Genomic DNA, 15,850 nt, shown 5'->3' with positions numbered 1-15,850 from the left:
AAGATGCCATGGCTACTGAAGTACTAATGCAGGATAAATGTTTGATTTATACAGAAATGGGGACTTCTACAATGGTTATCACTGTGTATGCATAATACACTTAAATATTTCTTCCTTAACTTGTGGTTTGTCTTAATGTATTAAATGCACCCTGCATGTGATTAACAGTTAATATAGTTAATATTCAAAATACTGAATAATTTCTCAAAAAGTCAACAACACTTTTTTTCACCTTCCAAACAATTATACAGTACATCATCACAAAAGAACAAATTACAGAAGAAGTATTTTCCAACAGACTTTAAGGTCATGACAGTATTTAAGGCTCAATCAAAATGGCCTGAATTGTTTGGGGAAGAAATAAAGTCTTAATCTTGTAGTTAAAAATATGTGCTGATGTGTGGACGCTGAATATAATGTGCATCTTGTGTAACATTATATTGAAAGCCTGGACCCATATACCTGAGATGTTTTTGTTACATTACCACGATATATACAAATCCTTTCAAATGTAACTTAATATTAAACAAAGAAATCTTTATTTCTGATCTCTCAGGTGTGTTGGTGTGTGCGTGCGTGTGTTTGGCTCATGCCTCTTCACAGTGCCCGTCTCTAACTCCCTCCCTCCCCTCTCTCAGTGAACGACTCAAACGTTCAGTTCCTGGACCAAGATGATGATGACGACCCAGACACAGAGCTGTACCTCACTCAGCCATTCGCCTGCGGCACCGCCTTCGCTGTCAGTGTACTTGACTCCCTTATGAGTGCGGTGAGTTCTCAAGCTGTGTTGGAGTGTTTTCCAATTCCTCAAAATCATTTTTCAAAATCATACATTTTGAAACAATTTTGATTTCCCGGTTAGTTCGCTTGTGGATGCTGTAACAGAGTCATATTTAGAATTTGAAAAAGAAAAAGTAGAGAGAAGTTTCCCACAGAGTGCATGGAGATGCTTCGCCCACTGGGTAACAATTGCATGTTGTTGCACTGGTAGAAACTTTAGGATGAGGGAAAGAAGATGAGCTGCCTCGAAGTGAGTCGGTTCTCGAAAGATGGTCCTGAGAAAACTTTAGAAGGCAGTACCCCAAGAATGCAGCAGATTTTTCAAGTTTCTTTTGTTTATTTGGTGGTCCTGATCAATCTGTTATTTCACATATAATTCCAAAGCTTATATTCAAACATTCAAGTTTATGGTAACAAAGAAATTATTTCCAGACAGTTAGCATTAAAGAATAGCTAATGTCAGGCTGTGAGATTGAAGATCCAGTGTCATGATTTAGGGTGCTGTATTGGCAGAAATGGAACGTAACATGATAAGTGTGTTTTCTTTACTCTATAATTACCTGAAAATAAGAAACGTGTTTTTATTACCTTAGAATAAGTCGTTTATATCTACATAGGGAGCAGGCCCTCATCCACAGAGTCCGCCATGTTGCTGCGTCATGTTTCTACAGCAGCTCAGAACAGCCAGAGTTTTTTTTTTTTTTTTTTTACATGAAACTGCTTTATTTACCAGTTCAAATCCCCAGATCCATTTGTTTTGGAGAGGTAGAGACCACTGCGAAAAATGCAGCTCCCGATGAAAACCTCCTGAACACCTGGATCTAAAGTAATCAGTGAAAAACGATGAGCTCTCATTAGCAGGCACTGGGCTAGCAGCCCATCTGTGACCAGGCGAACAGCATTGGAGAAACACTTATTTGTAACGTAAAACTTTGTACTTTTTACTGGTTTTAATCAGCTGGTCCATTTGTTTTTGAGAAGAGGAGATGTCTGCAGATAATTAGGCTCCCAGTTTAAAAACCCTCCTGAACAATGAAAACTGAAGGAATCTTAATGGGAGAAGTTTCAGCTGGTTGCAGTCTGAAATACTCACTACTAGATGCCACTAAATCCTACACACTTCCTTTAAATGCTGCCCCTGTAGAGAAAAGAGAGTAAGGTTGGCAAAAAAGTTAGTAGATGCACAATTTTGGCATTTCAAGTAGGCTTAAGTTGGTAAATGAAATGGTACAGTACATTCATCATACATTCCTGCCAGCTCCACTGACATCAAAAGGTAAATTGTTGGCATCACCTCTTATATTAAGTATTATGAGTTCAGCTTCAAGAGCTTTATTAGATCCTTAAACAAATGTTAGTGCTGATGGCGATGACACAAGCTTGGCTGTAACAAGCCAAAGAAACACTTTCTCATCTTCTCATGTCATTGCTGCACTAGAGATGAGATAAAGGAGGAGGTTTGAAAAAAATCCTCCTACACCTCATTTATGCGCTCCCCTTCGTCTTAGAACGAACTGTGGTTTTCCCTTTGGTGCTGCAATGGCTTAATTCCAGCAGCCCTCTCGGTGAGTGAGGGGTTAGAGGGGCTTGCAGAGCCGAGCTGAGCGGGGAGGAGAGCAGGCGTCAGCTGTAGTCTGGCACTGGTCAGAGGTGAAGCCAGCTAATGGACAGTGCTCATCCATCATGAGGCTCTGCAGGCCTGTCAGGGGCCCGGGGAGAGAAGCTGCCACTCTGGCCCGGCTGCCGAGTGACATCGGCTGTCTTCACGTGCAGCAAAAGCAGCTCCTGATCGGCTTGAAGGACAAGAGAACTTGACACCCGCAGAGAGCAGTCAAATCGTCGTTTGAGAAGCGGACATCATGCAGTGTGTAGATCAGTCTTCCTAGAGGAGAGAATACTGATGTGTTGAAGTACCTGTTTTATTTAACGTGATGATCCTACATGTATTATTACGTGATTATTAAAATATCCAAGTTTGACCATGTATCTCTCAAATTTAAAACATTTATATATTTTAAACCCTATGAGATTTATGAGAGTTTCTACAGTGAATAACTCAAGGGTTGTTCTCTTTTCTGTAGTGTTATATGGTCAGAGATAGATTGCTTGAAAAATTCTGAGCAAATAAAGCTGTTTTGGGATTGCCGTCTCCATTCCTGAAACAGTGGACGATGATGAACGTTTAAAAAATCCAACAGTGTGGCACCCGGTGGCTCAGTTGGTAGAGCAGGCACCCCATGTACAGAGGCTGTGTCCTCACCGCAGCGGCTGTGGGTTTGAGTCCAGCCTTGGCCCTTTGCTGCATGTCATCCCTTTTCACGCTATGTCTATCCTATCTAATAAAGGCAATAAAAAGCTCCAAAAAATATCTTTAAAAAAAAAAATCCAACAGTAACCGTTTGATTTTGTTACTGTCTGGATAATCCACAGAAAATGCTGTGTTTTGTTACGACTATTGTTTTTGCCGAAAGTAGGTCATAAAAATGTAACACATAAAGGTCTTTGGATTATCTAAAGTCGCAAAAATGCTGATCCTGCATTTTTCTAAAATAATGAAATCGATATAAAAACACCAAAAACAAAATTCCATTCACATCTGTTGTATCTGGATGGAGAAAGAAGTCTAGAAGACAAAAAATAACAACAAAGGAAAACACTGTTTGCATGGCTGTATACCACTGGAGGTAAATTAAAATAGTTTTTTTTTATAATCATTTTGTTAAACTACTGATAATTTGGCATCATAGGAAGATTCACAAGACAGAGTCCTCTGTAGTCTTCCATGGCCTTTCTCTTTCATCTCCCAGCCAGCTCTATGTAAAGAGACAGGCTGAGGGTTGACATAATAGAAGCTGTGCTTTCTTCCCACATCTGCCACCTCCCTACTTGTGACGGCATCTGCTTACAGATATCGCCTCTCTCTACTCCCCAGACATACTTCAATGATAACATCCTCACGCTGATTCGGACGCTGGTCACAGGGGGAGCCACACCAGAGCTGGAGGCCCTGTTGGCTGAGGAGAACGCCCTCAGAGGAGGCTACAGCACACCGCAGACACTGGCCAACAGAGACAGGTGTCGTGTCGCCCAGCTCGCCCTCTACGACGGGCCATTTGCCGACTTGGGGGTAAGTGGATGTTTAAGCGAAGATGACACGTTTTGGCACTACCCAGCAGCACACATCTGGCCGCCTCCGCTCCTCGCGGCCCTTAATCCGATGTGAAGAACAGTGATCACGCAAGCAGGCCTTAGTGGGTGGAGAGGGAATGAGGCTTTAGAGAGAACAATGAACACCACCAAGGAAATTCCAACTTTAATTGGTTCCAACCTTGTTTTTACAGGTTTTTGTTATTGTTATTCAGAACTTTCAATGTTGAAGTAATTTTGTTTTTTCTTGCATGAATTATGGCATAATTTTAAAACACTGCTGATTGTTACAGTCTGCATTGCCAACGGTTGGTATTCGCTTGCAAGAAAAATACTCCCAGCGTTGCATGGCATGGAATTTTCACTACAACTTTACAGAGAATATCATTTACTGTGATGGATCCAGATCAACAGGCTGACCTGCACACTCACTGATGGTGTCTTTATTCTATTGTTCACCAGGATGGCGGCTGCTATGGAGATTTATTCTGTAAAGCACTGAAGACATACAACATGCTGTGTTTTGGAATCTACAGATTAAGAGACGCTCACCTCAATGCGCCGAGCCCGTGTACAAAACGGTACAATTTATACCTTCAATCTTTGTCAAAATGAATATCTTGATGTAATAAAATAACAATTGGGGTTCAAAGTTGAGTATTGCTGAGAGTGAAGTATGCTAACCAACCCCCGGCCTCCCGTACCATATTAAAAGGCTGAATTACACACAGTAAATAAAATGGACTCAATTCAATAGAGGATCAAAATAAAATACTGAATTGACAGTGGAAACTTAAGACAGGAATACAATGTTACTCTAACATGTACTGGACTTTTTTGGGGCATTTTCCCTTTATTGGTAGGACAGTCTGAGAGTGACAGGAAAGGTGGGAGAGAGAAGGGGGAATGACATGCAGCCACAGGGCCACAGGCCGGACTTGAACCCAGGACGCTGCAGAAGCCTCAGCCATATGGGGCGCACACTAGCAGTTAAGCTTAGAGGTCGCCCCATATTAGACATTTTTAATGTAATACATATGTCTATACAGTGTTTTATATATGTTGTTCCACATGGCCAAAATCTTCTAATTTGTGAATGAAATATAATATAGAGGGCAGTATTTTTTCTATTTTGTATCATTTTTTTGTTATACAAAATAGAAATTTGTATGTTTATCTTAATATCGAATTCTATTTAGTTTCTGTACATTAAGTCCTTAAGCATAGCCTTTTTACACTCCTTAAAGTTTTTTCTCATACATCATTTATCCATACTTCTCCTTTAAATGTTCTAGTAATGAAGTATACTCAATCTACACCTCTCTTACTTTGATGTTTTCATTATATATGTTATTTCCCAAAACTGATCATCAAATTAAAATCTTTTTTAACATTTCTACCCTGGGCAGGTATGTGATCACGAACCCACCGTATGAATTTGAGCTCGTGCCCACAGACCTGATTTTCTGCCTAATGCAGTTCGACCACAACGCAGGCCAGTCCCGGACAAGCTTGTCCCACTCTTCCCACTCCTCCCATTCCTCCAGCAAAAAGAGCTCCTCTGTCCACTCCATCCCGCCCTCCAACCGGCAGAACCGCAGCAGTAAGACCCGGGAGGCCCGCGACAAACAGAAGTATGTGCACTCACATGTTCTGTAGATTTTTAGCCTGCATGCTAAGTGTTTTCTACCTGACCTGTTTTCGATAGGTGTGTGTGTTTGTGTGCAGACGGTGACACGTGCACTGATGAATACTGTGTATTGTGTGTTTGTGGTTTTGTTTGTGTGACTTGTGCTCTGCGTCCATCCTCAGTGTTTGTGCGTTTCCTTCATAATCATCTGCATGTGGTACTCGCTCTCACATCACAGCAATCATAACATGACATGAACAAATTCGTAAACTCACTTTGGGGAAGCTCGTTTGCTGCAGTCAAAGACTTTTGAGAGTCTTTTCTTACTAATGAGGTCTGTGGCATTGTAAACAGTAAAACCACTTGTTTGGATGGCACAGCTATTGTGGTTGGAAACAAGCTTACAGCAAAGGCCTGAACCACAACCAAATGAACTGACATAAAACAACACGACTCACATTCAGTATGCTGTTCAGTCTACCTGTTGTTTCTGTCTTAATATTTAGTCGTTTTGTGTCGAACTCTTAATATTTGTGTAGTGGTTAACTGTTGTTTGGTGGATATTTGTGCACATTTAACGTACATGATCAGATGCCTTGATCATGAATGTAATGTTCTGTGATTTAGTAGCTGATATTGATTATAAAGCACATTTGGCTAACATTACTATCATAAGATCATCCCTCATTAGCAGTGTTGATATTTTGTTGGTGCATCTGTAGCCTACTGCTTTACTGCATGTCCATGTTGGTAGCCCTCTTTCCTGTTCTGTTTATACAATTATATAATTTATTTCCAAATTTGGTAAAATATTTTGAACTACATGTTATATTTTCCTTATTCTCCTGCCCCCAAAAATATACCCTTTGAGTTTACTTTTCAACTGGGAGAATAACTGAATTTTAAAATTGTGAGATATCTAAAAGCATGCAGATTTGTTATGATCGTGCTTTTTAAATTGTAGATGATAAGCCCTCAATACATCTTAAAATTAAGATGTATGACGTAGCCTTAATACTGTAGTAGTAACTATATTAAGCCGTAGTTGGACTGGTAGTCATTTGTCAGTTGTGTATTGACTGTAAATACGACTCACTTACAGTAGATTACTTACCTCTCTTTCTGAAGTGCAACAAGGATGAATAGAATGGGCCAAGGTATGCAAGTTAACGATTCTGCATGACTTAGCAACCTTTACCTGGGGTTCTGATCATAACTATGTCCTCTGTGGATATTGTTATGACGAGGGGTTTTATTTATTATGTTCTTCAGAAGTAAACCATGCCTCAGTTTAAGTTTTGCTTTCATCTGGAAAGCAAAATGTCTGCTGCTGCTGCTCCTGCCTTCTTCCTGCCATGATCAGGACCATCCCCACATTGCATGAGGTTGAGACGAAATCCCTTCTTTCTTTGTGCCCTTACCTCAGTTATTCACTTGATATGAGTTTTCTTTACCTCCAAACAAATCCTTTTTTTCGCATTGTTTCTTTCTATCATTCATCATGCCTTTTTATGGTTTATTTCAACTTGAGATGGTTTGCATTGTGTGAGAGGTCTGTGTGTTTGCGCATCTTTCCTCCTATTGAATGCCAAAAGATGACTGTAGCAGACTTTAAGATCATAATCATATTTATCAGTACAGTAGGTTTTTATCGTACCAGCATCAGCATATATTACAGTTCAACAACATGTTGCCCGACTGTACAAACCTGCATCACAGCTCACATGTAGGTCAGGCTGATTCAAATCCCCCTGATGCAGCCAATTGCTTACTTCTTCACACAAGTTTAAGAAAGTGTGTCCAGCCCTGTGCCATCGGTCACACCGAGAAAGTGGGAGGTGTGACCAATTTAAAGTCTAAATTGAAGGGGGATATGAGTCTGTAAGTTACCTTCTTGTAACCCTGTGCACCTGATATGGTGGTTTGAGGCGACATCACTAAGTTTACCGTATCAGCAGCAGACTCTGGAGAGAGATGGCAGACATCTTGCTTCACCTCAGGCAAAATTCTACACATCAAATGCCTGTGCTGTAACACACGGCCCCGCAGCCTTAAGCTTGCTGACACACACACAAGCCCGAACAAATGAATCTCCACACATGCAGGGCTGCATGAACATGCATACACACATGCACACACACCAACATGCACACACGCACACAGTTTGTTCCACATAGCAAAGTTAAAATTTGATATTACAACTTCACCCAAAAGGAAGTGACATGTTGAATGGCATTGCAGATGCTTGTGAAGTGCTAGGTGAGAGTTTACAAACTTCTGACAGCTGGCATACACCTTTCCCTTTCCTCATAGCATGCTCAGAAACAGTAGCATACTTAAACATGAAGAGAGTCTTTCCAAAATGACATATCAGACTCTTTCAAATCTCTTCCATCATGTAATGACTATCAGTCTGAGAGTAAAGCTTTAATATGAAATGTGACTGTTTAGCACATACAGTAGCATAACATGTTGGCTATCAGTTAGTTTAAAGGGACAGCTTTTTTAAATTACTAAACAAACACATTTCTGTTTTAAGACTAATGGAACCTAGCCATCCAAATATTTCAGTGTGTTTTTCCCAGGTTTTGAGAGTTTTCTGCCTCCGCCCTTACAAAATTGAAATGAATGAAATTTTATTTGTGGTGCTCACAGTATTGAAACAGTGGGTAGGATTTTAAGACATATATTGGCAGAATGGCATATAATATTCATAACTATGTTTTCATTAGTTTATAATCACCTGTAAATTAAGATTTTTTGTGTTTTTGTGGCCTTGAAAGAAGCTGTTTTTATCTACAGACAAAGCTTCCTCGGAGGTGCCCATGTTGTCTCTACAGTAGTCCAGAACAGACAAACCAAACACTGGCTCTAGATAAGACCATTTGCATTTCTGCGTCTGCAACTGTAGTTCTGCTACACACTTGGCACATGGGAGGAATTTCAGTTAGGCAACTTTACCACTAGGTTTCACTAAATCCTATGCAATGGACCTTTAAAAATAATTTGGAGTGTAAAGTGAACAAGACATCTGCAACTGGTGTCATCTCAGAACTCACCAGGAATTTAAGATCTTTGGGTTATTTTCTAGTCTTTTTCCTTTGTTGTTTGTCTGTAGGAAATAAAGGCATAAAGCCTCAGGATGAGTGTTTTTTTTTGTTTTGTTTTGTTTTTTCAAGTAGAAGTAGCAACAGTCCTAGTAGCAAATCTAGCACTGTTCCTGTCCTCCACTCTTGTCTTTGCATTGACTTGATTGGCAATCCTTCTACTTCTAACTTTTCTTTCCTGTGCACCTGAAAGGTAGTCTAGTTTTAATAATTCAAGGAGCCAGTGCAAGAGCCTTCTTAGGAACTATTCCCTGTGCAGAAAGCAGTTACTTCAATAACTCTGGACCCTTTTGTAAGCACCACAAACTAAATTCCATTTGCTTTGGTTCTGTTGAGATGGCATCAGTAAACTCTCTCAGTACTCAAGCAGCAACCTTCAAGGCTGAACAATGCAGTCATCATGGAAGTGCCCAAACCTGCAGTTCCTCTAAAGGCCACTTGAGGCTGGTCCCAGAGGCGAGTTAATCCCCATAGGCCCCCATGTTAAAATTCTCAGCTTTACAGCAGAAATAAACATGTTTAAAGCCTGGTACAAAACATGGTTTTGGTCACTTCAGCTAATTTCCCCCTTCATGACAGCTGCAAGCGGGGTGATAGTTATATAACTCCCCCATTTACATTTTATTAAGGCTTCAAGTTTTAGTTGCTCCAAAAATCCAAGATGGTGATGACCAAAATACGGAACTCGAGGCTTCAAAACAGGAGTCCACCATTGATGTATTAAGAGACCTGGATACAGCATTGGGAGCGGGGCCCTATTGTTTCTTAGAAAAGCTGCTCAGTACCAGGATCTTCCGCTATATGGGGCCCATAGAGCATGCTCAGCAGAGACTTGCAGCGGCCGAACACGCCCAAACGGCTAACCTCTGCTGGCCAAACGGCAATCTTCAGGTTTAGCACTCTGCTAGTTTAAAAGAGGATACAATGATTTAATCTTTTAGATTTTCTGAATGTTATTAGACTGAATGAATTAAAGCCTGGTAGTTAAATTATTATAATCATTATGCGAGGGCTTTGATGCTCAAAATATTTATCTACTGATTTATAGACATCTCTTTCTCAGTCTAAGTCAATGGTCAAGTCTTTCCCGGTCTCATGGCATCACGTGATGGAACCGGTAGTTGTTATTCCACTTTTGTCCACAATCTAAAATTGGCTTCAAAGCCTGGCGCTGTTCAGTAACCGTTAATGACATAATTCCAGTCTCCTTGGGCTATTGAGATGGCATCTAAAATCTCTTTCAAAACCGCAGAAAAAATAAAAGTATCTTGTGGCTTAGGGGGAAATTAGAAAGGTTTTTGTAACCTGGCAGACCTGACTCTGTAACACTTAAGAATAGAACAATACCCTTAGGATGATTATTGTGTTGTCCAAAATTGAATACTTCATTATACAGCAAATTATAATTTAGACAGATTATAGCCGTCAGCTTTTCTTGATAACACTACGCCACCATGTCAACAACAACATGACTTTCAAATTGGCTCAGTGCACCAGAACACAGACTTAAACTGGACCTCACAGTTTAATGCTAACCACAAAGAATGCCATGCAAATCTACCACTTAAACTGAGGCAAAATGGTTGTAAGTAAAACCAAGTTGCATACTTTCTCCAAATTCACTCTTTCTTCTCTTCTTCCTCTCTCACCTTTAGAAAAGAAATGGTTTACAGATGAACCAGAAAATGCCTACCCACGGAACATTCAGATCAAGCCCATGAGCACTCACATGGCCAACCAAGTCAACCAATACAAATCCACTAGTAGTCTGATTCCACCAATCAGAGAAGTTGAAGATGAATGCTGAACACAGGGTTTTCTTGCTGACTCACCCGACATCTGTATGCTCTTTCAAAAGAGATGGGAGATCACCCATGGAGGATTGATGATGATGTTGATGATGATGATGACGACAGGGATGTTGAAGACTGACACATTTCTCTTCACTCATTCTTCTAATCGAGGGTTGGACAGAAACTCGAACTGGAAGGGACCTCCTATGTGTATACCTTTAATGTTACTTCCATGCTCTTGGACATTGTTTTATTTATTAATGTATCCATAGTGATGTACATAATGACAATCAAATAAGGATTGTACAGCCCCTTCCCCCTAGCACTTTTTGGAATTATTTTAAGAGTCAACGAAAAAAGAAAAAGAGTACTTCCTGTAATTCTTTGCAATAGTTCACCTCTTCGTGAGACCAGACTCCATTGCTAAGGTGACTGGTTATTGGATGATGAGGGTTGCAGCGATAAACTGATCATATCATCTCCCAAAGATCCACCCAGATTCGTCACGTCAAACCGGCTGGGTTCATCGACTTCATATTTCCTGTCTGCTTCTGTTCTATTTGCACTAAAACTGAACAAGTTTCTTTTGACAGAACAACTGGAACCATCAGATTCCCCCCAATAAAATGTCACTCAGCAGAGAAAGAAGGGAGGGAGGGCTGCTTGGCTTCGGAGGCTTACCAATCTTGCTCTTAGGTTGTTGTACATCATGTTGTTGCTTAAGGTTTGCTAGTTCACTGTTGGCTCGTCATGTTGAGTGAGAGCATTCCGGTCCTGCAACAGAATCATCTTGCAAAGCTGTAGTCTAAAAAAAACTCAAGAGAATGGTGTAGTGTTGGTGTATGCTGGCTGAAAGAGAACCCTGTACCTACACGTCGTCTGCTGATGCGCCAGATCATAAAGCCTGTGACTCTGTTTTAAGCTCCTATCGCATGATATGTGCCTGAGCCCCCTCTATAACAAACAGTGCGGTTGATCAACCTGAATACATGAGACGGATGATAAACAACCTATACTGTCCTTCATGCGTTCAGGAGCATTTACGTTATGTGCACGCTGTGTCTGTCTGTGTGTGTGTGTGTGTGTGTGTGTGTGTGTATGTGTGAGAGTGTATGTGTGTGTGCGCATCGCAGTCTCTTGTCCTGACCAGTGCTGTCATTTCCTCCATCACGCTGTATGTGATGGTGCACCTTTGAAGGAGCAGCATGTGGGATCTTTGCTCTAAAAATGAAAGTCATGGTAGAAAAATAAACATTAGAAGAGTTTAGAGGGTTTGGATCTACTAACAAAGTTATAATGTTGCATCAAAAATCAAACCAAAATTCCCAACTATGATTGAGTTGAGCTAACACGAACAGCAGCTGCGTGCCCACCGTTGACGCTTTGCTGCGATATCTGCAGCAGAATTTGGGATCATACAGTAGAGTGGTGTATCTTCTGAATGTTTTGTCTGTTACAATAACTTTATGTGTGTTTAATGAAGGAAATACCACGTATCGCATAAAAGTGGGCATCAATGGGTCCTCCTTTGATCAAAGCAACTGCCTGGCACAGGGTTGGCACAGAGGCGGTAAAGAGCTTGGATGTTCTCTGTTGCCAATCCAGATGTCACACGCCTCAAAACTCTCAGGAGTTAAGCTGCTATGTTCGGTCCCCTAATGAAGGGAAATGCTCAAACATAGTTGGGTTAAAATGCAACAATGCCACAGACTGCTTATAAGGATACTGGAGAGGAAACAGTGTTCTTTATGCTAGCCTGTGTGCAACATGAGAGTGTATTTTGCACGTTTAGGCGCTAATAGATCCAAATCAAGTTGTGATAGTGATGGAGGATTGAGGTGGTAGCCTTGTACTCCTAATACATAAACTTCATGCAAATATGTAGTTGAATTTATACATTGAAACACAGTTATTTTGTATCCATAAACATAATCAATTTGTACTTATTTTTCTAGACAAGAACCAATTGAAAAGTACTATAGGAGATGAAAAAGACTCAAATTATATCTTAAGTTACAACTACATATCAAAGATTTCGTTTTTGACTGTATCAACATTTATTTCACATCATACTAAAACTAAAGATTATTTTTTTACCCCCTCTTTAACAAACTGCATCACTCTGGAGCCACTAAAGCTTAGACTATCTTGCATTGTGAAACCGCCATCTTCAGCCTGGCAGCTCAGCTCTGTTAAGTGCTTATAGAAATAGAGTAAGACTCATCTGAAGCTCCTTTTAGTTGCGCAGATGAACGGCATCTATTAAATAATGCACCTACTACTAAGCATCCCTAGCTGCGAACATGCAGACAGAAAGCTGGTGAAAAAGAATTATGTATTGGCGGGTAAATATTTTATTTAGATAGAAAGCATATCAGAGTGGTAATAATAATAATAATGAGAAGATCAGAGAGTTGCTCCCTCTGTGCGCAGGCCAGAACTGAATGACCTTCATTAGATGTGTTTGACCTAAATTAGGTCCCTAGTGTGGAGGAAAATTGTGTACACTCAAGCACAGTGTGCTGGTGTTTTCAACAAAGTATGATTTCAAATAGGACAGGGAGATGCTGTCTGTTTATTGCAGTGTTTCTCCTCTATAGGCTGTAAAGGAAAAGTAAAAAAAAAAAAAAGAATATTTGGAATAAAAGAATATTGTGCTAAATATGTTTGTGTAAATTAAACCCATTATATAAACCACATTTCTTTTTCAAACAAAATGATCTGAGCTTCAATGTACGTCTATTGGGTGTGGTGCAACTATACTGAAGCCTCATACACATTGTCCTGAAGTGAACTTTTGAGCTGTGATTACATCGTTGTCACACTTTGTAGCATATAGATTTCTTTTCAGAAAATATGTGAGTAAAATGTATGTATAATTGGGTTGTTAATGGCATACTTGCTAGCCTGAACAATAAGGAATTATTAATATTTGATAAGAGCAATGACTCATTATACATAGAATCGACAAACTGATTGTTATGTTGAAAAAAAAACAAAAACAAATGTGTATCTTGAAAATGAGAGACATCGGATTCTTGCAGGAGAAATAGGAAAAGTCAGGCAGAATTTGATCTGGTTTATCAACCATCACTATGATGGAAGGTAGCACCGATTCAGCAGAGGTTATCAAAAGAGAGAACACCCTTAATTTTCCTCTTTTTATTACTTTGCATTATTACAGGGTTTACATTCCATTTTGTCAGCTTGTCATCTGTCATAACCTGTCACACTGGCTTCTTATTTGTTTACACAGTATTTTATGAAGTACTTAAACATAGCATTGCTCAGAAATAAAACAGTACATGCTGCAAACTGGCATTAACACAAACTCACAAAGTAATGCGCCATTTGTTTTCATCACACTTGATTACTGTGCTTTTCTACCTGAACCTTCATTGTACGACTCATTCAGGCTGGCATTATTCACAACACTGGACTGAGATGTCTCTCCTTCCTACACATTGTCATATGTCTCGATTAGATCCTTTGCATTGTATACCTCTAAAGTTTTTAGAGTGTTTTTTGAAGTGCCATGAAGAGTTTAGTTGAGCAAGCATCCTTCAGTCATTCAGGGACACAAGCTCAATTTGAGGGAGCTTAGTCCAAGTGTTTTCCACTGTGAGAACAGTGTCTTGTACTGGCATGGAGAACATCCAAGCCATCAATGCCTCCATGCCAGTATAGTGCCAGGCAGTGCAAAAGGTCAAAAGGAGGGCCCATGTTAAGTCCCACTATAGCGAAAAGTGGCATTTAGGAGGCCTGAGAGGCAAACAGATAGGAGCCCTGGTCATTAAACCATACAAATCGTCTCTGCAGTTTGCCTGGTTACAGGCTATAAGGTTGTGTCATGCAGTGTAGTTACATATGGATGACTGAAAGATGCACATAGAGGCACATGCCTGTAACATCAGATGTGTTGTTGTCCACTAAAAAAATTAATGACTATGATGCGTCATTATGTTACTGTTACAGTATGTTGCATTATTTTTGTTAATCTATTTTTTGCTGTAAAGGATGGATATAACTTATTTGCTGGGAATTGTACTAGATATAATAGATCATATAATACTTATGGGAATGGGGGGGGGTGGGTCTCAAGTCTTAACAACACATCTTTTCTTTTTTTTTAAAGAAAAGTTGCAATTTTTTGTTAATTTCTTTTGGCTGCCTATCAGTTCAGGAAGAATTCAAGACATTGCTCTTGCGTATCATAGATAGAATTTGTTGGCACATCTTCATTGAAGCAAAAAGGAGTCTGACCTAGGAGTCTAATTAGTTGGGATGTGTTCTAGATATGATGGATAAATGGATTATTTGATGGTGCTGAGTTGATCTACCTGACTCTGTCAAATATAATCTGCTGATAAATATACTGTCTTGTACAAAAAGTTTGTACATAGATTGTACATGGTTTCTTTTTGTATTTTCTCAAATTAAAATGGATGTATTTGTGTTCTAAACCTGGAAACTCTCCTCTTTTTTTCAAATACAGGAAAGAGAGAAGTTTTCTTCCATCATTTTATTCCTTCCTCAGTTACGGTATACCTTCCCTTTTTCTTGAGACGACGTGCTTTTACTCAATTAAATCCATGGGATTGTCTGTCATTCAAAAAGTGATAAAAACATCAAAGTATAGTATGTTCTCCAAAAATTGATGAAAACGTCATAGCATAGTATGTCATCCAAAAATTGATTGAAAAAAAAGTCATAGTATAGTATGTCTTTCAAAAAAATGATAAACATGTAATAGAATAGTATGTCGTTCAATACATCGTAGAAGCTTCATAGTATAGTATGTATCGAATGTCGTTTATAAATGACAAAAACTTGTTAGTAAAGTATGCCATTCAAAAATTGACAAAAAATGTCATAGTATAGTATGTCGTCCAAAGTCGTCCAAATAAAAAAATGACGTGTCATCAAAAATCATGAAAAGACAATTTGATATAGCATGTCATCCAAAATCACGAAAGAAGGACATAGTATAGTATGTTGCCAAAATCTTGAGAAAACGTCATAGTATAGTATGTCCTCAAAAAAACAACATAATATAGTATGTTGTACAAAATGACCAAAAAAAGAACAACATAGGATAGTAGGTCGTCCAAAATCAGATGAAAATGACAGTATGGTATGTCGTCAAAATAACTAGATAGTATAGTATGTCATCAAGAATTTAAAAAAAACTGACATAGAATAGTATGTCGTCAAAAATCATGAAAAACGACCAAGTATAGTATGTCGTCCAAATCACAAAAATGACGAGTATAGTATGTCAAAAACAGACGGTTCTGCTCTGGAGTACAGATCAGGAACTCTCAGTGGGCAACAGAGGGTGTCGGCTGACCAGACCTCTGCTCCTTTGTGAGACTTTGGCACAAAGAATCCTC

The 15,850-nt window shown here is 39.5% G+C and overlaps 1 protein-coding gene across 19 annotated transcripts in view; it reads left to right on the top strand.

The window, feature by feature from the left end:
* The window catches only part of kcnma1a (potassium large conductance calcium-activated channel, subfamily M, alpha member 1a), a 176,042-nt gene extending 161,122 nt beyond the window's left edge, over positions 1-14,920 (top strand). For 16 of the 19 annotated variants that reach the window (XM_088086719.1, XM_088086716.1, XM_088086718.1 and 13 more), the window contains 6 exons: positions 639-769; positions 3,713-3,907; positions 4,390-4,508; positions 5,337-5,561; positions 6,686-6,714; positions 10,320-14,920. In XM_088086719.1, coding sequence (XP_087942845.1) covers positions 639-769; positions 3,713-3,907; positions 4,390-4,508; positions 5,337-5,561; positions 6,686-6,714; positions 10,320-10,471 — 851 coding nt within the window. In that variant the 3' untranslated portion in view covers positions 10,472-14,920. The remainder of the gene's footprint in view (positions 1-638; positions 770-3,712; positions 3,908-4,389; positions 4,509-5,336; positions 5,562-6,685; positions 6,715-10,319) is intronic. The other 3 variants (XM_088086728.1, XM_088086725.1, XM_042502564.2) reach the window with 1 other exon arrangement.
* The last annotated feature ends 930 nt before the right edge of the window (positions 14,921-15,850 follow it).

The sequence above is a fragment of the Plectropomus leopardus genome, chromosome 13, assembly GCF_026936395.1.
Source record: "Plectropomus leopardus strain MGB_pleo_1.0 chromosome 13, ASM2693639v1, whole genome shotgun sequence".
Lineage (NCBI taxonomy): Eukaryota > Metazoa > Chordata > Actinopteri > Perciformes > Serranidae > Plectropomus > Plectropomus leopardus.
Note: the sequence above shows the minus strand (reverse complement) of the source record. Positions and strands in the feature narration are given on the sequence as shown.